This window comes from Nycticebus coucang, chromosome 11 (genome assembly GCF_027406575.1).
Source record: "Nycticebus coucang isolate mNycCou1 chromosome 11, mNycCou1.pri, whole genome shotgun sequence".
NCBI lineage: Eukaryota > Metazoa > Chordata > Mammalia > Primates > Lorisidae > Nycticebus > Nycticebus coucang.
Genome location: NC_069790.1, coordinates 121,831,386 through 121,853,617, shown reverse-complemented (window position 1 = coordinate 121,853,617; position 22,232 = coordinate 121,831,386). Strand labels below are relative to the sequence as shown.

The 22,232-nt window shown below is 41.9% G+C and overlaps 1 protein-coding gene across 7 annotated transcripts in view; it reads right to left on the bottom strand.

The window, feature by feature from the left end:
* Positions 1–1,589: 1,589 nt before the first annotated feature.
* GALNT11 (polypeptide N-acetylgalactosaminyltransferase 11) overlaps positions 1,590–22,232 on the bottom strand; it is a 66,768-nt gene continuing 46,125 nt past the window's right edge. For 6 of the 7 annotated variants that reach the window (XM_053608664.1, XM_053608666.1, XM_053608662.1 and 3 more), the window contains 7 exons: positions 19,378–19,627; positions 13,989–14,106; positions 11,612–11,764; positions 7,100–7,318; positions 4,157–4,261; positions 2,824–2,961; positions 1,590–2,363 (listed from right to left, as the gene is read on the bottom strand). In XM_053608664.1, coding sequence (XP_053464639.1) covers positions 2,232–2,363; positions 2,824–2,961; positions 4,157–4,261; positions 7,100–7,318; positions 11,612–11,764; positions 13,989–14,106; positions 19,378–19,627 — 1,115 coding nt within the window. In that variant the 3' untranslated portion in view covers positions 1,590–2,231. The remainder of the gene's footprint in view (positions 2,364–2,823; positions 2,962–4,156; positions 4,262–7,099; positions 7,319–11,611; positions 11,765–13,988; positions 14,107–19,377; positions 19,628–22,232) is intronic. The other variant, XM_053608668.1, reaches the window with a different exon arrangement.

Genomic DNA, 22,232 nt, shown 5'->3' with positions numbered 1-22,232 from the left:
CTAATTTACAGGTACTGGGCTGCATGTTACTTAGTTTCCATATAGTTGAAGACTTTCCAAGTATCTTCTTCTTCCTGACTTTTATTACTATTGTTACTGATTTCTGAAATACTTTTGTATATCAGACTTTGTATACATATATTAAGTCTTGCTTACTAGCTCACTAGAACATTGGTTTACTTGAAAAGAATGTCCTGCTGGCAGGCTCTCAACTAGGCCAAGCTGGCTAATGGTATTATTCAAGGCTTGTATATCCTCCTGTTTTTCTACTTGTTCTATCAATCACTGAGAGATGTGTTGAAATATCTTACTGTAATGGTAGATTTGCCCACTTATACTTTTAACAGAACTTCAAAATACATGCTGCAAAAACCGGCAGAACTGTGGGGATTATTTCCCTCACTGAGCCTTTTCTCATCCTGAAGCGACTGTCTTTATCACCCCTAGTAACGTTCTTTGCTCTCTCGTCTTCTTTGTCTGATACTAACACAGGCACCCCAGATGCCCTCCGATCAGTGGTAAGCATGCATATACCTTTCTATCCTTTTATTTTTATCTCATTCATCTTTATTTTTTGAGACAGGGTCTCACTGTCTTGCCCAGGCTAACGTGTAGTGGCCTGATCACATATGGCTCACTGTAATCTTGAACTCCTGGGGCTCAAGTGATCCTCCCTCAGCCTCCCAAAGTGCTCGGATTTATAGGCGTGAGCCACGATGCCCAGCCAACTTACACCGTGAGGAGTTCATTATAGACGGCATATATTTGGGTAGTACATTTTTATTCAATCTAACAATCTCTCTGCCTTTTAACCAGGGCACCTAATTAGACCTGTTTACAATATAGTTAATGTGATTACTGGTATTGCTGATTTAAATCTATCTTGCTTTTTATTTTCTATATGTACATCTGAAGTTGAATGATAAAGAAATACTTAGAATATTGATCATGTATCTACTATGGTGCTTTATGGTTCAAGATAAAATAACTGAGCGGGTTGGGGTAATCCTACATTCTGGGAGGCCGAGGTGGATGGATTGCTTGAGCTCATGAGTTCAAGACCAGCCTGAGCAAAAAGTGAGACCCCGTTTCTACTAAAAATAGAAAAACTGAGGCAAGAGGATCACTTAAGCCAAGTTGGAGGTTGCTGTGAGCTATGATGCCACAGCTCTCTATCCAGGGCAACAGCTTGAGTCTCTGTCTCAAAAAATAGAAAAATAAATAAAGTAACTGAGTGAGCACCCCACACTATGATACTGTTTCTTTTCTAATATGTAATTTGAGGAGAAAATTCATCTTGTATTTTGGAATTTACAGTATATACCGGTGATTCCCAAATTTATTATCTCTAATTGAGATAAATCTTCTAAGATTCTGACCTCCATATCCAACTGCCAATGTAACAGCTCTACCTGGGTGTCTCACAGGCAACTCTGATGTAAAGTGTCTACATTCACATAGACCTGTGATGCTTCTCTAAAGGTAGGGGCCTCCGCTTAGTGGCTCATCAGTTGAATTCAGGAGTATTTCCTATCATGCACACACAGTAACTCAGATCAGAGGCCCCCATACAAGACAAAAGATCCTAGTTAATCAAAAGAATCCTTTATTTTCAATGTACATATGACCATAATTCATCAAAATAATTTATAATAGTTAACTGCCTCTTAAATATTATTTTATAAATGATGCCCTCTGAACCTAAAAATAATGTGGGTTCAATCAGTTTTTTAAATTATCTATTTAGGACATATTAAACAAATGACAATAGAAGTTTTTTTAAAAAAAATAACTGTGTCCTATGAAGTCTTCTAAGTAAGGAAACCATGAAAAGTTCCTGATCAGACAAACCCATTCCATCATTAAAGGAAATTTACAAAGAGGCATAAATAAATCTGAATAGAAATGTCCATGTCTGGGTTTTGTCCTAAACAAACCCAGGTCTTCAGAGTTAGAAGTATATTCTGGTCTCCCTCTATAACCAAATTATGTAAATAGCAGCTCAGAAAAGATCTTAATGTCTTGGTGAAACCCACTCTTCCCTCGGTCGCTCAGCGCTCCCATCTCGCTCAGATCTGCTGTGTCACCTGTGCTGCCCAGGACCAGGAGGACAGAGAAATGGTTATCCTCTCCCAGATGGCTCTACTCAACCAGAGCTTTCCTTGAAAAGCACCAGAACTTACAGAGGAAACAAAGCCTAATGAACCAGCTCCACAGCCACAGTGCCCACCTTAACCTTCCAGCCGCCACTGCTGGGAGGAAGAGCCATCACAGATCGCCATAGCAACAGCGCTTCTCTGACCCAGGGGATCCACAGCTCTCAGGCATTGCCCAACTGACACCTGATATAGCCGGTTATTTTTCTGGAAAAAGGGTAGCAAGAAAATAATACCACCAGTTATTTGCTTTTATTTTAAAAACATACTGGAAAATATGGTAAAGAAGAGATAGACATCCAAAAGAGATGTGGAACATTTAAGAATGACAATTAAAATGAATTATGGGACACAGTCGTCTCCCAAAGATTGGCTTATTACAGTACACTGAGATACTCTGGGAGAGACCACATTCAGATAACTTTTATCATAATATACTGATAATTGTCATTAATCTCCTATCGTGCCTCATTTATAAATTAAACCAGCATAAGTATGCTTGTGTAGGAAAATGGATAACATACACAGGGTTCAGTATCACATGTATCTGCAGCTTTCTGGGTGCATCTCACACGGGGGTCTTGAAATTTATCCCCTGAGGATAAGGGACCACACCCAGGGCAGAATGTCCTCCCACCACATTCCCTCATCATGGCCTCGTCCTCACCCCAAAGGTCCACTGCTGGGATCCTCCTGACCCGTGGCATTTCATGAGTCGCGGTGGGTCTGATGAGCGAGTTTCTGACATATCCAGACACAGGAGATTGTTTAAAACCAATTCATGCTCTTCATTATAAATCCAGATCTAGAGAAAGAAAAAAAGATCAGAAACCAAAGTTTTGCTTTAGATAGTGAAATTCAGGACTGAATAACACTTCACGTATTTGTGGAAGAGAAACAAATTTATTGTTTGGTCTCACAGCAGAAACAGACCAGTATGTGTGTAGACGCAGTATAACCCCAACACTCCACTTTCTAGAACAAATTTCACTGGGATCTATACAGTAAAATATCACCACAATTATAATACTTCAGAGTCCACAACACGGCCACCTTTTCTACCCAGAAAAGAAACGAAAGTCCCTTTCAAACCATGATCCCGGTATGCCACCTTAGACAGTATACATGAATTAAACATGCTCTATGAAAGTTCACAGTAAGCTATTCACCAAAAAGCCCAAGTGTTTCGTTTTCTTTTTTTTTTTTGTAAAGACAGAGTCTCACTGTACCGCCCTCGGGTAGAGTGCCGTGGCGTCACACGGCTCACAGCAACCTCTAACTCTTGGGCTTACGCGATTCTCTTGCCTCAGCCTCCCGAGCAGCTGGGACTACAGGCGCCCGCCACAACGCCCGGCTATTTTTTGGTTGCAGTTTGGCTGGGGCTGGGTTTGAACCCGCCACCCTCGGCATATGGGGCCGGCGCCCTACTCACTGAGCCACAGGCGCCGCCCGTGTTTCGTTTTCTTTTTTCCCCTTTTCTTGAGTGACACCAACCCACCACTAAAATGGTCATCACTTAGAGCACCTGTGCATACTTAGTCTTGAGACTAGTTTCTCACTAGACCGCTGATAGGTTATACTACTTTACCAGATGCAAATCAGTTTAAAGTACAGTTCCAAATTGAAAAAGTTATCTGCTTATTTTTAGTGCCATTTAACATCATTGAAGATACACATAAGCCGAAATGAACTTAGGTAAATGACTTTGCCCTTGAACTCACGTACCTTGTATGTTCCATATAATATTGCCAAGTATAGAAATAATGCTCTAGGCAACTGAAATGCTACTATAATAAATGATGAGAAGAGGCAGGAAAAATAAAGAAAGGAGACAAAAGTAGTTGTCTAAGACGACGTTAAGGTCATACGCAACTTAAAATATCATTTGGGAAGCAGAGTCACAAACTTCTCGCGCCCTCCAGAACGACTGCAGTGACATCTGTTCTCTTCTCTGCGGCCACATTCTCAGGGCTGGCCAAGAGCACAGAGGCATCACTCACCTGATTTGGGTCCCCGTAGTCACAGGCCTTAAGCACCACCAGGCCTCCCTTCTGACTTGGGCGCCCTTGGGCCACCAGACACTTGTTGGTCTGGAGGTGACAAAGCTGTAATAGAGAGAGCTCTTAACAACCCCATACACAGAGAGGCAATGTCAGAAGACGCCTCACAATGGCAGCATCTTAGGTGAAACGCAGTATATTATTCTAGTCATATGAATCCCCACAGTCATAAAAAGATAAGAATTTTTTATTCACATGGGAGTGTTAAGATGGATATAGACAGTTATTAGCAATTTTTTTTTAACTATTTTTTTTTTTTTTGCAATTTATGGTCGGGGCTGGGTTTGAACCCGCCACTTCTGGCATATGGGGCTGGTGCCCCACTCCTTTGAGCCACAGGTGCCACCAGTTATTAGCAATTTTAACAACATATGTAGGCAGTGCCAGGTAGAAATTCTAGCTACATATACAAGTTTATTAATCTACTACAGGAGATGAAGAAAATTAAAATTTCATTCCTGCCCTAAAGAAACTTCAATCAAGGAAATAAGAATAAAAAGATAGCACATAACTAAATGTAATATATTACTAAATTAGATAAATACAGATGACAAATATCCCAGGAATTCCACAGGTGAGATAAATAGCAAGAAGTAATAAAGGCGAGGGATTTCAACAACAGGGACACACACTAGTGTCTCTCTAAAGGGAACAAACGCCAAGTGGTGAGCACCTTAAGACGGTTTCCACCCTCCAAGGAAGGTAGAGCAAGACGAGGCGGCACTGCAGGTGCTCTCAGCCACTGGAGACCAGTGCACACAGGGAAATGGGGAGGTGCCTTCTTCAAACACAAAAGAGAAACTGGGCAACACTGAAAGTGTCTCCCCTTAACTTCAAGAAGCCAAATGACCTTTTTTTTTTTTTTTTTTTTAAGCTGAGTCTCATTATGTCACCCTTGGTAGAGTGCTGCAGCATCACAGCTCACAGCAACCTCAAACTCTTGGGCTTAAACGATTCTCTTGCCTCAGCCTCCCAACTAGCTGGGACTACAGGCACCTGCCCCAACACCCGGCTATTTTTTGTTGCAGTTGTCATTGTTGTTTTTATCTAGCCTAAGCTGGGTTCGAACCTGCCACCCTTGCTGTATGTGGCTGGCGCTGTAACCACTGTGCTATGGGTACCGAGCCTTATGTACTACATTTTTTATTTAAATTTAAATAAACATTTAAATTTATACAGTTAAGGAATATATTTACAGAGTTATTTAGCAAAAATATTTCTGCGTAGTTTTTTGCATGTGGTTCCACACTGAAATACCTGGGAAACCAGGTGTTGGTCACTTTTTGTGATAATCAACTTCAAAAAGATGGCTATTCACTAAAACCACTATAAATAAGGGTTAACACACTGACTGCCAGACACAAAAAGGAAATTTTTTCTTTAGGGTCATGGTGGTTTATTACGAAAATATAATAACTTCCGAAACAGAACAATCCTAAAACATACATCAATAAAAAGTAATATAGGCCAGGCATGGTGGCTTACACCTGTAGGCCTAATACTCTGGGAGGCCAAAGCAGGTGGATTGCTTGAGCTAAGGAGTTTGAGACCAGCCTGACCAAAAACAAGAGCCTTCTCTACTAAAAAAAAGTAGAAGAAAATTAGACAAGGGTTATGGTGAGCGCCTATAGTCCCAGCTACTCAGGAGGCTGAGGCAAGAGGATCACCTGAGCCCAAGAGTTTGAGGTTGCTGTGAGCTGTGACGCCACAGTGAAAAGACTTTCTACCCAGGATGAAAGACTGAGACTGCCACCAAAAAACGAATAAATAGGGGCTGTGCCTGTGGCTCAGTGGGTAGGGCACTGGCCCCATCTACTGAGTGGCGGGCTTGAACCCGGCCCTGGCCAAACTGCAACAAAAAAATAGCCGGGCGTTGTGGTGGGCACCTGTAGTCCCAGCTACTCGGGAGGCTGAGGCAAGAGAATTGGCTAAGCCCAAGAGCTGGAGGTTGCTGTGAGTTATGATGCCACAGCACTGTACTGAGGGTGACAAAGTGAGACTCTGTCTCTAAAAAAAAATAAATAAAAATAAAAGTAAAATAAAATAAATAATAAAGTAATATTAAAACTTGAAAATTAGTAACATAAAAGGTGATGTGAAAACTTGAAAATAGTTCGTAACTCACGTGGCAGTTAATGTGTTAAGTGTGATTATAAACTGTGAAAAAAACAGTAAGAAACAATGTGATTGATAAATGTGCTTTCTGCCTAGTTCAAACAACTGCCAGGAACCCTGGGTGTGAAATTTCACTTCACGCCAGCAATGTGACCTGCTATCACCCCCTCTCCCCTTTTGGAAGTTGGTTCTAGAATAGCTGCCCCAATTTCTCCATCAACTTTCCTTTCTGGACTAGTCTCTGCCAAATGAACTTTAGATTTACTTGTATTGTCTTTATTCATGTGTACATGGGTCATAACAAAAATTCTGAGATACACAAAAATCAAGACAGTAAAATCTGTGTAGATGGAAACAAGTGAAGCCCTCCCAGCATCACTGATAAGCCAAGCAAGGTGAAACGTGCTTGGGTCAGAAAAACCACTGTCCACTGTCCTTCTTGGAAGTAAGATATAATGGACCATAACACAGTCTGTCTCAAAACTTTTGTAGTGACCCATGTCTACTCACATGTGGGAAGCTGTCACGTATCATCCTTACAGAGGTCATGTTCCCTCTAACCCCAGAAGGTAAAAGATCTTGATATTAACAGCAAAGATATCAAAATCTCTAAGGTTCTATACTTGAGTAGAAGAAGGTCCAATATAGAAAATAGAATAAAAGGAAAGCTGGAGTCTAGAATGTCCTTTACTATAGCAACAGGCACCTTGAAACTTTTCTTATCATACAACTTTTCATCAACACTTTTTGATAAGATTGCATTCTTACCCTTCCACGTTGAAGGACTTTGGGGCGATTGAGCCCTCTGTTGATAAAAATGGGTTGCTGTGGTTTGGCATGGGGCCCAGATATCTGCATCTCTGGGTAAATATTATCCAAATACCATTTAAATGATTTACAACCCAATTTCTTCCTCAATTCAACACGCTCACTGATATTTCCATAGCTTTTGGTCTTGAGATCAGGTCTTAAGGAAAAATATTGCTCCTGAATAAAAAAAAGAGAAGAGATTTCTTTTGTTAAAAATAAATACTATGTGGGTGGACATGGGTGGTTCATACCTATAATCCCAGCACTTTGTGGAGGAAGGCAGAAGGATCACTTGAGTTCAGGAGCTCAAGACCAGCCTCAGCAATATAGTGAGACCCCCATCTTTACAAAAAATTTAAAAAATTAGCTGAGCATGAGGACTTATCTGCAGTCCCAGCCACTCAGGAGGCTGAGGCAGGAGAATCACCTGAGCCCAGGTGCTACAGGTTGCAATGAACTATGATGATGTCACTGAACTCTCACCTACGTGACAGAGCGAAACTCTGGCTCCAAAAAATAAACCCCAAAAAGATAATTATTTATTTTTCATGCTAGCGTTTTCTTAATGTTGCCCAAAAGGTCAACGGAAATTTTTTTTTTTCTTGTTTTTTTTTTTGTCGAGGCAGAGTTCTACCCTATGCCCTGAGCAGAGGGCAGTGGCGTCGGAGCTCACAGCAGCCTCGGACTCCGGCTGTGGGCACCCTGCTGCCTCAGCCTCCGGGGCCGCTGGGATTATAGGCGCTCGCCGCTGCGCCCGGCTGGGTTTTTCCATTTTTTTTCATGAGTTGGGGTCTCACTCTCGCTCAGACAAGCCTCGAACTCCTGAGCTCAAGCAATCCTCCCGCCTCAGCCTCTCACAGTGCTGGGATTACAGGCGTGTCAACGGAAATTTTTATTCAAGTCCATTACTGACAACAATAAAACATACCTTACAAGATGCAGCCCAATTTTAAAAATGGCAAAATGTATAAAACATTATCTGCAAACCAATGAAACGGGTATATCCACAGTGGCCATAAAGTTCATGTGCAATTTAAAATAGTATAGATGATATATGAGATCAATTCTCAAATTCTTGGTCTCACGACTCTATACTCCTAATTATGGAAGACTCCAAGGAGGTCTGTTTGTGTAGGTTGTATCTACTTATGTTTACCACTCTAGAATGAAAACTGAGAGACTTAAAAGTATGAATTCCTTAAGATTAAAAGATGAATTCCTTAATAATACACTCATTTTCCAAAACAAAATTTAGTGAGAATAGTAGCATTGTTTTATATTTTGCAAAAACACTTTACCAACTGGCTTAACAGAAGACAGCTGAATTCCTGCATCGGCATTTAGCCACCGTCACATGTTGCTCTGGGTGAGTACACACATTTTCAAAAATACCTCATGAAAATATGTAATTGAAACTAGAAAGAATATTGTAATAGCTATTACAGATAATTATGGTTATTTTTTTGATGCTACACCAAAATTCAACTTTTAAAGTTCAGTAACAACATGAAACATGAAGACACATCATTGAGATTTTCATAAATAGTGCAATAAAATGTCCTGGTCTTTCTCTTTGATCTTTTATCCATGCAAGATTTTTATAACATTATGCATTAGTCATTTGGAAAATACTGGCCTACTATATCGTACATTCTGCCAAATTTTAAAAAATTTCACTATACAATATCAAAAAAATCACATTCAGGCTCAGCGCCTATAGCTCAGCAGTTAGGGCATAAGCCACATGCATCAGCGCTGGTAGGTTTGAACCTGGCCAAGCCTGCTAAACAAACAAACAACAACAACAACAACAAAAAAAAATAGCCAGGTGTTATGGCAGGCACATATAGTCCCAGCCACAGGGGAGATGAGGCAAGAGAATCTCTTGTGCCCAAGAGTTTGATGTTGCTGTGAGCTGTGAGGCCATAGGTATGTGCTCACAGCACTCTACCGAGGGAGAGTCTGTCTCAAAAAAAAAAAAAATCACCTTCATATAACGCCAACCATCTCACCAATAAAATGGTTAAGTATTAGGAAGCTGTCAAGCTCATGGTAGTAGATACAAGCTTTTTAAAATTTGGACTCTCTTTTTTTTTTTGAGACAGAATCTAATTTTGTCCCCCTCGGTAGAGTACTGTGGCATCACAGCTCACAGCAACCTCAAACTCTTGGGCTTAAGCAATTCTCTTGCCTCAGCCTCCCAAGTAGCTGGGACTACAGGGGCCTGCCACAACGCCCGGCTCTTGTTTTTAGAGATGAGGTCTGGCTCATCTCTGGCTCAGGCTGCTCTCGAACTCATGAGCTCAGGCAATCCACTCACCTCAGCTTCCCAGAATGCTAGAATTACAGGTGTGAGCCACCATGCCTGGCCTTAAAATTTGGACTTTGATTTGAGAGCTTGAATTTTATCATTTGCAACAAATACTATCAGCTATTTTTTGTTTGTTTTTATTTCATTTCTTGGTTAATTTTTGAGAAAGTATTTGCCAAATACTCAAATATGTTTTGTGAGTCATTCATTTACATGAAAAGAATGTTCCTGGAGAATGTTGGCTAACTCAGCTCACAACACAAACACAAATATTTTCCCATGAAATAACCATTATGCTTCAGTATGCAGCAAAAGTGTTTTCTGTGTGAACATGCATATCCCACAGAACAAAGACACACCGACACTCTCAGATGCAGCTGGCCTTTTCTTTTTCAACTTGTGAGTGGGTGAAAACACACAGTTCCTATCAGTACAATCTGGAGCCAGTGCCTTGATTTACACTAATGCAGCACCGTTTTTGCACCATCAGTGCAATGTCTACATGGTATAAGTAGCAAATCTTTTATTTGACTATGAAAATACCTTTGAACAGGCGGCCTCCTAACAGAGTGCCTGGGACCTGACCATATTTTGAGAACTGTTAAGACAGTGAGGATTCAAAGATTAGCATGGAGCTGGACCCCAAGTCTGGTGAAGGGTGGGGCAGGGGTGAGTACTCGGAAGTGCTATGGCTCCCTGCCTCGCCTCTTCACTTCCAGCATATGCCAGATGCCCTCACTGCGTTCACCTCACAGCGCTGAAACCACTGCATGCTCCCCTACTCACCTTTTGTCCCCCATCCTTCCACAGTACGTGCTCAATTAATATTTTAAAAAGTAACTACACAAATACAGAAGCATTTTTCTTTTATATATATATATATATATATATATATATATATATTTTTTTTTTTTTTTTTTTTTTTGTAGAGACAGAGTCTCACTTTATGGCCCTCGGTAGAGTGCTGTGGCCTCACACAGCTCACAGCAACTTCCAACTCCTGGGCTTAAGCGATTCTCTTGCCTCAGCCTCCCGAGCAGCTGGGACTACAGGCGCCCGCCACAACGCCCGGCTATTTTTTGGTTGCAGTTTGGCCGGGGCCGGGTTTGAACCCGCCACCCTCGGTATATGGGGCCGGCGCCTTACTGACTGAGCCACAGGCGCCGCCCAGAAGCATTTTTCATAACAAACAAAAATGGACTGTCACACAAATGTCCATGGCTGAGTAAAATGCAGCCCCTTCATACAATGACCCAGGGAGACATGAAGTGTTGACACGCAGACAGTGTGCACTAACCGGAAACCGTGCTCAGGGAGAAGCCAGACAGAAGCAATCACACAGCGTATGATTCTGTTTGTATGTCCAGAAAAAGCAATTAACTGTAGGGTCAGGAAGTAGATTAGTGGTTGTCTGGAGCAGAGGAGAAGGGTGTGATAAATGAAAGTTTGGGGGGCACAAGCCAGGCACAATGGCTCATGCCTGTAATTTTAGCACCCTGGGAGGCCAACATGGTGGATCACTTGAGCTCAGGAGTTTGAGACCAGCCTGAGCTAGAGAAAGATCCCATCTCTACTAAAACTAGAAAAAAAACAGACAGGCATTGTGGCAGGCGCCTATATTCTCAGCTACTTGGAAGGCTGAGGCAAGAGGATCACTTGAGCCCAAGAGTTTGAGGTTGCTGTGAGCTGTGACACCACAGCACCATAGCCTGAGCAGCAGAGATTACGTGTCAAAAAAAAAAGTTTTCAGGTGATAAAATGTTCCAAAATTCATTTGTGAATTATGCCTCAAAAAAGCATGCCCAAAGTGACCTAAGGCAGAAGAGAAAGTAGGAAGGATTACTCAACATGTGAGCCGTGCAGGTATGTCCCAGCCAAGCCCAAGAGACAGAAGCCAACTGCATGGGAGTCCCAAGGGGGGCCGGAAGGAATAACAGAAACAGCACAGAGTTTCTTGTGATGTTGGCTGCATCAAAAAAACTAAGAGTGAGATTACAATAAAAAACAAGTGAAATACTGAGTGAAGAGAAGAGAGAAAAAAGAAACCTAGAAAGAGATGGCCCTAAAGTGAAGTCAGCCAAACAGAAATAAGTCTGAGTGGAATGAAGAGCCGCCAGAGCAATTACCCATGTGGTGACGGCCATCACTCGCCCTCTCACCTTGTACTCATCCAGCCAGACGTGGGCCAGCCTCAGGGAGTTGTGTGTCATGGTGTCCTGGCCTTCGGGTGATCCATATGGTCGCCTTTTTCGGAAAATGTGTCCCACTCTAGAGCAAGGGATGATGAAGAGCTTACCCCCACACATCCAGATCTGGCCAGAAGCAAAATCGGTATTAACAGTTGCCTCGCACCGTTGTATAATCAACATATGAATTTTCAACAAAATTAATCTTTTATTAAATAAATGTTTATGAAACCCTGTACGTTATTTTACCTTATCAGATATAAATATTCAGAGGGTATGCATTTAAAAAATTATCAGTCTTTATGATTAAAAAGGAATTAGATTCCAGAATAATATAATATTAATTGACTACCATGTATCTGATATTGCACTCGTATTTCATTGCTTTAATACAGTGGTTCTCAACCTTCCTAATGCCATGACCCTTTAATACAGTTCCTCTTGTTGTAGCAACCCCCAACCATAAAATTATTTTCATTGCTACTTCATAACTGTAATTTTGCTACTATTATGAATCGTAATGTAAATATCTGATATACAGGATGTGGCTTTGTTGGTCGTGACCCACAGGTTGAGAACTGCTGCTTTAACAGATTAAGAGATTTGATCTTGGGCGGCGCCTGTGGCTCAGTGAGTAGGGCGCCGGCCCCATATGCTGAGGGTGGTGGGTTCAAATCCAGCCCTGGCCAAACTGCAACCAAAAAATAGCCAGGCGTTGTGGTGGGCGCCTGTAGTCCCAGCTGCTCGGAAGGCTGAGGCAAGAGAATCGCTTAAGCCCAAGAGTAGAGGTTGCTGTGAACCGTGTGATGATACGGCACTCTATCCGAGGGCAGTACAGTGAGACTCTGTCTCTACAAAAAAAAAAAAAAAAAAAAGAGATTTGATCTTAGGGACTTAGGGATAAGGAATGCTTATTAACTGGTCCTCTAATTTCAGTTTTATAGGTACTTTTTTATAAAATGTATGTACTATTTTTAGAAAACAGTTTTTTTTTTCCAACAAAATATATAGGAAAAACTCTAGGTTAAGATTTAAAAGACCTTAGTTCTGGTCTCAATTTTGCCCTTGACTATCCTGAGTTACTATTATATTAATTTTTGTAAGACTCAATTGTCTAAAAAAAGACTAAACTAAAATATCTCGGTATCTGTTATGCCTTTCAACCTTAAAATTCTAGATTATAAAGAAAAACCTGGCTCAGTGCCTGTGGCTCAAGTGGCTAAGGCGCCAGCCACATACACCTGAGCTGGTGGGTTCGTATCCAGCCGTGGCCCACCAAAACAACAATGACGGCTGCCACCAAAAAATAGCCGGGTGTTGTGGTGGGTGCCTGTAGTCCCAGCTACTTGGGAGGCGGAGGCAGGAGAATCGCTTGAGCCCACGAATTGGAGGTTGCTGTGAGCTGTGATGCCACGGCACTCTACCCAGGGCAACAGCTTAAGGCTCTGTCTCAAAAACAAAACAAAACAAAAACCTGCCTTTTAAAAACACTGTAGTCAATACATTTGCAAAAAGCCACAAAATAACATATACATAAGTACTGGTGTCCTCGTACACACCACTGTAAGTACTGTGTCTTATTATCTGCCAGGGATTCTGCTATCTGGTGGAGGAGATGACAGGAAATCTGCCTGGAAGGAGAAATGTCAGTTCTCCCCTTAAGTTTTTCTGCCTTTTCCAAAGACTGTCTGCCACTGCAGTTCCCTAAGCCTCAGACTGTTACCTTTCAAACCTACCAATTGGAGAAGAGGAGAGATTATGAAAGGTGAATTTTCCCCTCAGGTTAAAGGGACCTGCATAGGGTATCCATAAAGTTTGTGTGTAACTTAAAATAGTGTGCCATTTAACACTGCACACGAACTTTATGGCCACCTGTATAAAGGACTTGGTGATTCTTTATGGAGTGATGGCATAATTTAGCATCACACTGAACTACTAATGAAAGTGAAATGGTAAGCTATTAATTTCTCCAGTAGAGCAAGTGTGATCCAGTACAGTCTTAAGAAAACAGGGAAATCTGATCACTGTACCTATACACATCTAGTAATATAAATAAAATAAAATGACAAAGAAAAACAAAGCTCTGGATTAAATGCACATTTATACCCAACCATTCATTACAACCATACTTTTACTGTCTTAAAAACTAAATATAAAGCTTCTTATATGCTTTCGACATTCTGAGTGGGCATTATCCATATTGTAGATTATGGTAAAGTAGTATTTATTAAAGACAATTTGTCAATACAGATAACCAAGGAGAATTTACAGAAAAGATGAGTTAATGGATGAAAATTATACTCCACTATGCACAAAGTTATTAACTGAACAATCAAAGAAATAAAATTACCCGAAATGATATTTCCAAATTCTCTCCTCCCCAGATGTCCATGCCGCTGTCATACTGCCCAAGGTCATGGAAATACTGTCTGTTCATGGCAAACAATCCTCCAGCCATCGTAGGTGACCTAGAAAAGGAAAATAATTACTAATTCTATGAAGTTTTGTTTAAAACAAAATCCAGTATAGTTTTGGAACATTATTGATAAAAACTACATTAACTATCATAAAACATTTTGTTTAATATCAGAATGAGTTGGACCATACAACTGATGGTCCATATAGTTAATAACATGCTAGGCATATGAAGGTTACTTTTCTAAGTATCAAAAGTACTTCTCTTTCATCTATTCACTCATTCATTTGTAGAGACACGGTCTCACTCTGTGGCCCAGAGTGTAGTGGCATCATCACAGCTCACTGTAACCTCAAACTCCTGAGCTCAAGGGATCCTCCCACCTCAGCCTCCCAAAGTGCTAGGACTACAAGTATGAGTGCCGTGCTCAGCCAAAAGTACTTTTCTTATTTGGAGGTGGATTCATATGCATGTTAGAATAGTGGCTGTGTCCACCAGCAGACATTTCATGTTTTGAGCATTTTTAGCTGTCACAACTTAGTGTGTTTATGTGGGTTGAAGTCAGGGATTTTGCTAAATATCCTAAAATGCTGAGGTTGAGAAGCCCGTGTGGGAGTGAGAGAAGCTAAGCAGCCTGGCCTCATGGAAGCTTGGGCTCCCAGTTCTCTCATGTACTCAGAGTGGGTCCCAGGGGACGGTAAGGCCTGGGGGGCCTTAGTTGCCTGTACTAGAGAAGCAACATTCTCTGTGCAGGGAAATCATCATCTAGGTATGAATGTGGTTCTATAAGTTTTCATACATGTCAGGCACTAAGCAAAAATAAATAACCAAGCAATCAAGAAGATAAAATCGGCCGGGTATGGTGGCTCACGCCTTTAGTCCCAGCGCTGTGGGAGGCCGAAGTGGGTGGATTGTCTGAGCTCAGAGGTTCAAGACCAGTATGAGCAGCAGTGAGCCACAGTAAGACCCCGTCTCTACTAACAACAGAACCGCCAGAGGAAGAAGAAAATGAACAAAAAAGGAGTACTTCAAACAAAGAAGAATGAACAAGCAAACTGAAATTAAAAAAAAAAAAAAAAGAGATAAAATCACAAGAAAGAGAAATATGAAGAACAATCTACAATAGAAATAGGTGTGCAGGGGCATTAAGTATGGAGTTATCAAGCAGAGACTTTGAAGAAACTGCTCAATATGTTCAAAGATAAGAGACAAGATCAAGCATTTGGCAGAGAATTAAATACTATCGAAAAAGAAACAAGGTTTATATGTATCTGAAAGACACTTCTGAAAAATAAGACAGAACAACGTAAGCACCCAGTCATAAAGGGATCATCTTCAAAGGAAGCAAAGCAAGGCAGACTGTGCTGCTTCCCGTCTGAAATAGCAGCTGCCAAAGCTGCCTGGATGCTGCTTTAAAAGTCCTCAAAGAAAGCTCCTGCCAATCTAGATCTGGACATCAAAGTGTTCTTCAAAATAATACTGAAACAAGGACATTTTCAGAAAAACGAAGACGACTAACAAATAGATGGTCCCCCTGAAGGAGACACTCAGGAGTGCTCTGCAGTCAGAATGAGAAGTTCCCACACGGACGCCTGTAGGTGCAGGAGCAGCAGAGGGGAAGGAAGAGGAAACACACAGTGACACGAAGAATTCAGTTACATTAGTGTGTAACTTCAGTGGTGGATAACTGGGGTATGAACATTCTGAGACCCTGACATTGTTCAGGGCAAGTACCAATTTATAAATCATTTTGATAAATCAAAAATATACACTATAGGCTCAGCACCTGTAGCTCAGCGCCTAGGGCGACAGCCACATACAGGGGGGCTGGTGGGTTAGAACCCGGTCTGGGCCTGCTAAACAACGACAACTACAACAAAAAAATATCTGGGCATTGTGGTGGGCACCTATAGTCCCAGCTACTCAGGAGGCTAAAGCAAGAGAATCGCCTATGCCCAAGAGTTTGAGGTTTCTGTGAACTATGAAGTGACGGCACTCTACCGAGGGTGACATAGTGAGACTCTGTCTCTAAAAAAAAAAAAATTATGCTGTATTCTCTAGGGAAACCACCAAGAGAACTATATATAAAAATATGTAATTTCTAATAACAGGGGAGCTGCTGAGAACAGAAAAATCTGGGATCTGTCCAACAGAAGAAGAGAAAAAAGAATACAGAACACACAGGACAAACAGAAAGCAAACAGTAGTACTAGAATCTTAAAAGACAAAATTTTTCACACTGGTTTTAAAAAGTAATTAAAACAAAAGCAACTGTTAAGATCCTGCTTACATCTAAATATAAGATCATGGAAAGACTGGCTGCACACGGTGGCCCACCCCTATAATAGTAGCCCCGAGGCTGACACAGGTAATCCTGAGCAAAGGGAGACCCTACCTCTATTAAGAACAGAAAAACTAGCCAGGTGATATGGCCGGTGCCTGTAGTCCCAGCTACTCTGAGGCTGAGGCAAGAGGATCTCTTGAGCCCAAGAGTTGGAGGTTGCTGTGAGCTATGACGATGCCACATCACTCTACCCAAGGCGACAGAGTAAGACTCTATCTAAAAAGAAAGAAAGAAAAAAAAAGACTGACAGTAAAAGAGAAAAAAGGCAACTGAGATAGCTACTCCAAGTAACCATCCTTGAGCACCAGAAGACAGAGCCGGGGAGGGAATGTAAAGGAGCCCCGCATCGTCGCTTTCCACGCAGTCTGAAGCTGGTTGATGAAAAAGAGAAACAGTTTATTATCTAGAGTTCAGCAAATAAGAAACAAGACCAAAAATAGAAACTGTTAAAACTTTCTTTCTGGAAAGAAATAGGGAGAGAATGGGTAGGGGATGGTCACATTTCATCCTAAATTCTTCTATACAATTTGATCTGTTACTGAATGTGTGTTTTTTATTAAAAATATGAAAAATTAAACAATGAAAAATAAATGACCTTGTATATGATGAAAAAGGCAAAAACAAATAAACATGGCAACTAAAAATTAGGTGTGAGGGCTCAGTGCTTGTGGCTCAAGCAGCTAAGGCACCAGCCACATACACCTGAGCTGGCAGGTTCGAATCCAGCCCGGGCCCGCCAAACAACAATGTTGGCTGCAACCAAAAAAAAAAAAAATAGCCAGGCGTTGTAGCAGGCGCCTGTAGTCCCAGCTACGTGGGAGGCGGAGGCAGGAGAATCGCTTGAGCCCAGGCGTTGGAGGTTGCTGTGAACTGTGATGCCACAGCACTCTACCCAGGGTGACAGCTTGAGGCTCCGTCTCAAAAAAAAAAAAATTAGGTGTGAGAATACATGTAAGAAAGTCTAGGATCTTTCTTCTTGCAATGAAAAACTTAAAAACATAAATTTCACCCACTGAAAAGAAGATGAGAAGTCCAAAAGGAAATAGTAAACAGCTGAGTCATCACTGCTGTCTGTCTCCAATCACTGGCTCTGAAGTCACACGGACACCAGTCCCCAGTGGGGTGCCATTCTCCTGAAAAAGGCGCTCCACCATCTAAGTCCCAGGTGCAGAGCTGGGACCCACAGTGAAATGTCTGCAGACCATGTGAGGGGAAGACAGCAGAGAGCTGGATAGGCTTTGCTCCCAGGCTTGGCTAGTTCTAAGAAGAACTTTAGCAGATTCTCACAAATAAAGCATTACACAGCAAAAGAGACCTCATTCTGCTGGGAGATCACATCAGACCCCTGGAAGAGGCCGAGTGCCCTCCAGGTCTGATTCAGATGAAAGAAGGCTAACAAGTTCCCAAAGGCCAACTGAGGGCATTCTATCACCTGCTATGCTGGGATAACATTCACCTGCCATGTTGGGATAACATTGGATGCTAAAGTTGAAGAAAGGCATATCTTGTGACTCAACAATTTCACTCTGCACTAGAGTAAGATAGTTCTTTAACAGTGTTGCTTCACCAGAGAACAGTGAACTAGATGAGTAAGTTATAGTACACTCATGGAAAAGAACACGGTACAACAATGAAAATGAATCCACTATAGCTATACATGCAACATGGGAGTATTTTTGAAATAAGGTTGAGCAAATGAAGCAAGACAAATAACTAGGGGCTCTACCTACATAAAGCACAAGAACGCACAAAACTGAACTGCTTCTGTTTAGAGATGCATTAATAGGTGGCAAAACTACATAGGAAAGTAAAAAAATGATTACCAAGATCAGGATAAAGACACTTGGGTGACAGGGGTGTGACCAGGAAGGGATGCACAGGGGGCTAGACTCTGGGTGTTCTCTCTGGACCTGGGTGGTGGTTCCACAGTTCACATTATAACCACTCACTAAACTGTGTGTGTATATATGGAGCACATATTTGATATAATTTATATATAATCTTTAAATGATTCTATGTAATTTTTTATAATTTTCCAAAATAAATAAAGCTTTGAAGGAGTGGGTTCAAGAACTTTAGAAAGTGAAAATACAAGTAAACTCCTTTGTATTCAATCTACATAAGAAATTTTAAAGAAAACTAAAAGAACAAACATCACATCAGAGCTGATTTGTATTATCAGCCCAGCACGGGGCTCAAGCCTGTAATCCCTGCATTCTGGGAGGCAGAGGCAGCCAGATCGCCTGAGGTCACAAGTTTGAGACCAGCCTGAACCAGAGTGAAACCCCACCTCTAAAAATAGCTGGGCCTTGTGTCGGGCACCTGTAGTCCCAGCTACTCTTAAGGCTGAGGCAAGAAAATCACTTAAGCCCAAGAGTTTGAGGTTGTTATGAGCTGTGACGCCACGGAACTCTACTGAGGGCAACAAAGTAGGATTCTGTCTCAAAAAAAAAAAGATATATATATCTTTTTATATATATATATATACACACACACACATATATACACACACATATATAAAAAATATGGAACATGGATAAGAATGTAAAATAATTCATACACCATGACTTAGTAATAGTACTGGTAAGAATTCATCCTTAAAATTTTAAATATTTGTGACAGTATTATATTATTATCATATAAGGACCACCGCAGTGAGCCACGGCATCTGACACAACACACACGGCACACAGAGCCCTGCCAGGGCCGCCTCTGCCAGCGACCTCGGGGGACTACTGAGCTGGTGTGTCTGCCTTTCTCACAAAGCTGAGTCCTTGTGGGCACAGATAACATCGTACTCATAAATCTTTCCTTATGACTTGGCAGAATACACAAAATACAATTAAGCGCTCAAGAATTTTTAATGCACAAACAAAATCAATCTCCTGCTCCTTACAAAGAAAGAATCATCTTTCCTGTGTTTTTTTTCTTTTGAGGAAGTACTGGTAAGAATTTTCAAATGTAAAGGAGAAATCTTACTTTATGGGAGCAGTGGCTCCTTCTGCTCCTCCTAGCTCAGAAAGGGGGACAAGGTCCCATTTGAAGTGCAGCCCCCAGTTGAACCCTCCGCGGACAACAGGGGAAGAGCTGTAGGCGAGTGTGTCAGCGCTGATAATGTCGATCACCGGGCACACCACAGTCCGCCGGTCCTCCCAGATGGCGGCCAACAAGGGCTGCAGCCACATCGCGTTCACTTCACAGTGGCTGTCCAGGAACACGAGCACTTCTCCTAAGGGCAGCAAGAGAGGCTCGGGAGAGCTGGCTAACACTCTGCTTCAGTACCGCCCCAACAACGAACCCTCACCCTTCACTGCCAATTGTAACCAAGGGAAGTCCTGTAGCTGAGAATTCTGCCTGAAGTGTCACTGAGGAACATATACAAAGGATATGCACATCTGAGTCTCTTCAGTAGAGAGATTCAATGCCTCACAGCAACAGTTCAGCTCTTTGGATGGCCAGACATGGGGTGATTCAAGATGTTTTAGTACAATGACAGTGGCCAGCTGTATGTAGATTTTATTACAATTATTTTAGTCAAAATATTTCTAAATTTAGCATATGCTTAGAATACATTTCTCTCCCTTAGTAAACAGAATACAGAGAACAAAACTACTTTTTCATTAGTGACTCAAAAGCAACACTGTGGCCACCGATGACTGCTGTAATAACAGGACTGCAGACACCCACTGCAGCACGCCCAGAAGTCGCCTCCCTCACTCCTGTCTCCCATTTCCCACCCCGCTTTCTACCGCTCTTAACACTCTCACCTTCAATGGCTTTCATCAGCCAATGGGATACATCTTCCTTCTAGTTAGCAAATATAAATCATCAAAGTTTTATCCTGCAATTTTAAACTCTTAATAAATGTGAACCAGAATGAGGACTTTTTCTTTTGAGACAAAGTCTCACTTTGTCATCCTGGGTAGGGTACTGTAGCGTCACAGCTCACAGCAACCTCAAACTCTTGGGCTTAAGTGATTCTCGTGCCTCAGCCTCCCAGTAGCTGGGACTACAGGCGCCCGCCACAATGCCCGGCTATTTTCCCGTTGCAGTTGTCATTGTTATTTAGCCAGCCCGGGCTGGGCTCAAACCTGCCAGCCTCCGTGCATGTGGCTGACGCTGTAACCACCGTGTTACAGGCGCTGAGCCCAGAATGAGGACTTTTTTTATAATTCCCAATTTCTTCCATAACTTTATGGCTCTTCTAAGCAGTTGTGGAATCTCGTCATCAGAAAGCACTATTGCTCCAAGTGCATATGCATAAAGTATAGGTTTTACATGAATTCCTTAATTTCAACCAACAGTAAATACCCCAGAGGAGAAAGTTTTCAGTGATGACACTGAATGAGCCTGTATCCACTGTTTGTAAACGGCCTTACTGAGAATGTGAAGTAGTGCTCTCACTGCCCTGGGGCTATTTGTGGAGAAAGGCAAACTGCTCAGCAGGTATGCCACTCAGTGTGAAGTCAGTTCAATCAAGGCTTCTTTAAGAAGAAAATGTATTCATAGCTTCTCTTAACTCTAAATACTTTCTCCAATCACTGCCAATCTAAATAAAGACTGCACCTGGTCACTCTGAATCTGTGACAATGACTTCCCCCAAACTGGTTTGCTTTTGACAGATCCTAAACTATATTTGAACAGGACCTAAATAGATCATAAAGAAAATTGATGACCACAAAGAAAGACTACAAAAAATAACTAAGGAAAACAACCTTAAATAACTATTGTTATCTAAAAAAAAAAAAATTCATAGTAAACCTGCATTTCTTTTTTTTGGAGACAGAGTCTCACTCTGTTGCCCCCAGTAGAGTGCTGTGCCATCAACACAGCTCACTGCAACCTCCAACTCCTGGGCTTAAGTTATCCTCTTGCCTCAGCTTCCTGAGCAGTTGGGACTACAGGTGTGTACCACTAGCACAGCCAAGTTAGTACGCCTTTATTTGACTACAAATGTTGAAAAGAAAGCATCCTAAGCCTTAGATTCATTCTGTATACAACTGCAGACTGGATGTACCGGAGCTACTTCTAATTGTTAACTATTCCAGGTCACTGTGGGTTTAAGAGGCAGAAGATAAGATTCTAAAAGTGAAGTCCCAACTACACCCAGCAAATGGGCCCAGTGGCAACAAGAGGGGCAGTGGTGAGCAACGCCAAACCCCACACCCCTCATGGCTGTTTATCTGCAAGAGCTTGGTGTACAAGAAGGCAGTAAAGGGCGGCGCCTGTGGCTCAGTCGGTAAGGCGCCGGCCCCATATACCGAGGGTGGCGGGTTCAAACCCGGCCCCGGCCAAACTGCAACCAAAAAATAGCCGGGCGTTGTGGCGGGTGCCTGTAGTCCCAGCTACTCGGGAGGCTGAGGCAAGAGAATCGCTTAAGCCCAGGAGTTGGAGGTTGCTGTGAGCTGTGTGAGGCCATGGCACTCTACTGAGGGCCATAAAGTGAGACTCTGTCTCTACAAAAAAAAAAAAAAAAAAAAGAAGGCAGTAAATGCCACTGTATGCCAGCCAATCCCCAACCCCCCCAAATTCAGTAACTCTCAAATTATCTTCCTGATTTTTTTGTCATGTCCATGCACTACCTGCAAATGGTATACCTAATATTTTAAAATAGATTCATTTGTTTAACTTAATTAAATTTATTTTAAAAATCAAGATCAGGGTGGTGCCTGTGGCTCAAGGAGTAGGGCGCCGGTCCCATATGCCGGAGGTGGCGGGTTCAAACCCAGCCCCAGCCAAAAAAAAATCAAGATCATAAATGAAAATTAGGAATATCAACCTTATACAGAGGTAATCATAAAAAGAAATACAACAGAACCAATTTAACTGAAGAC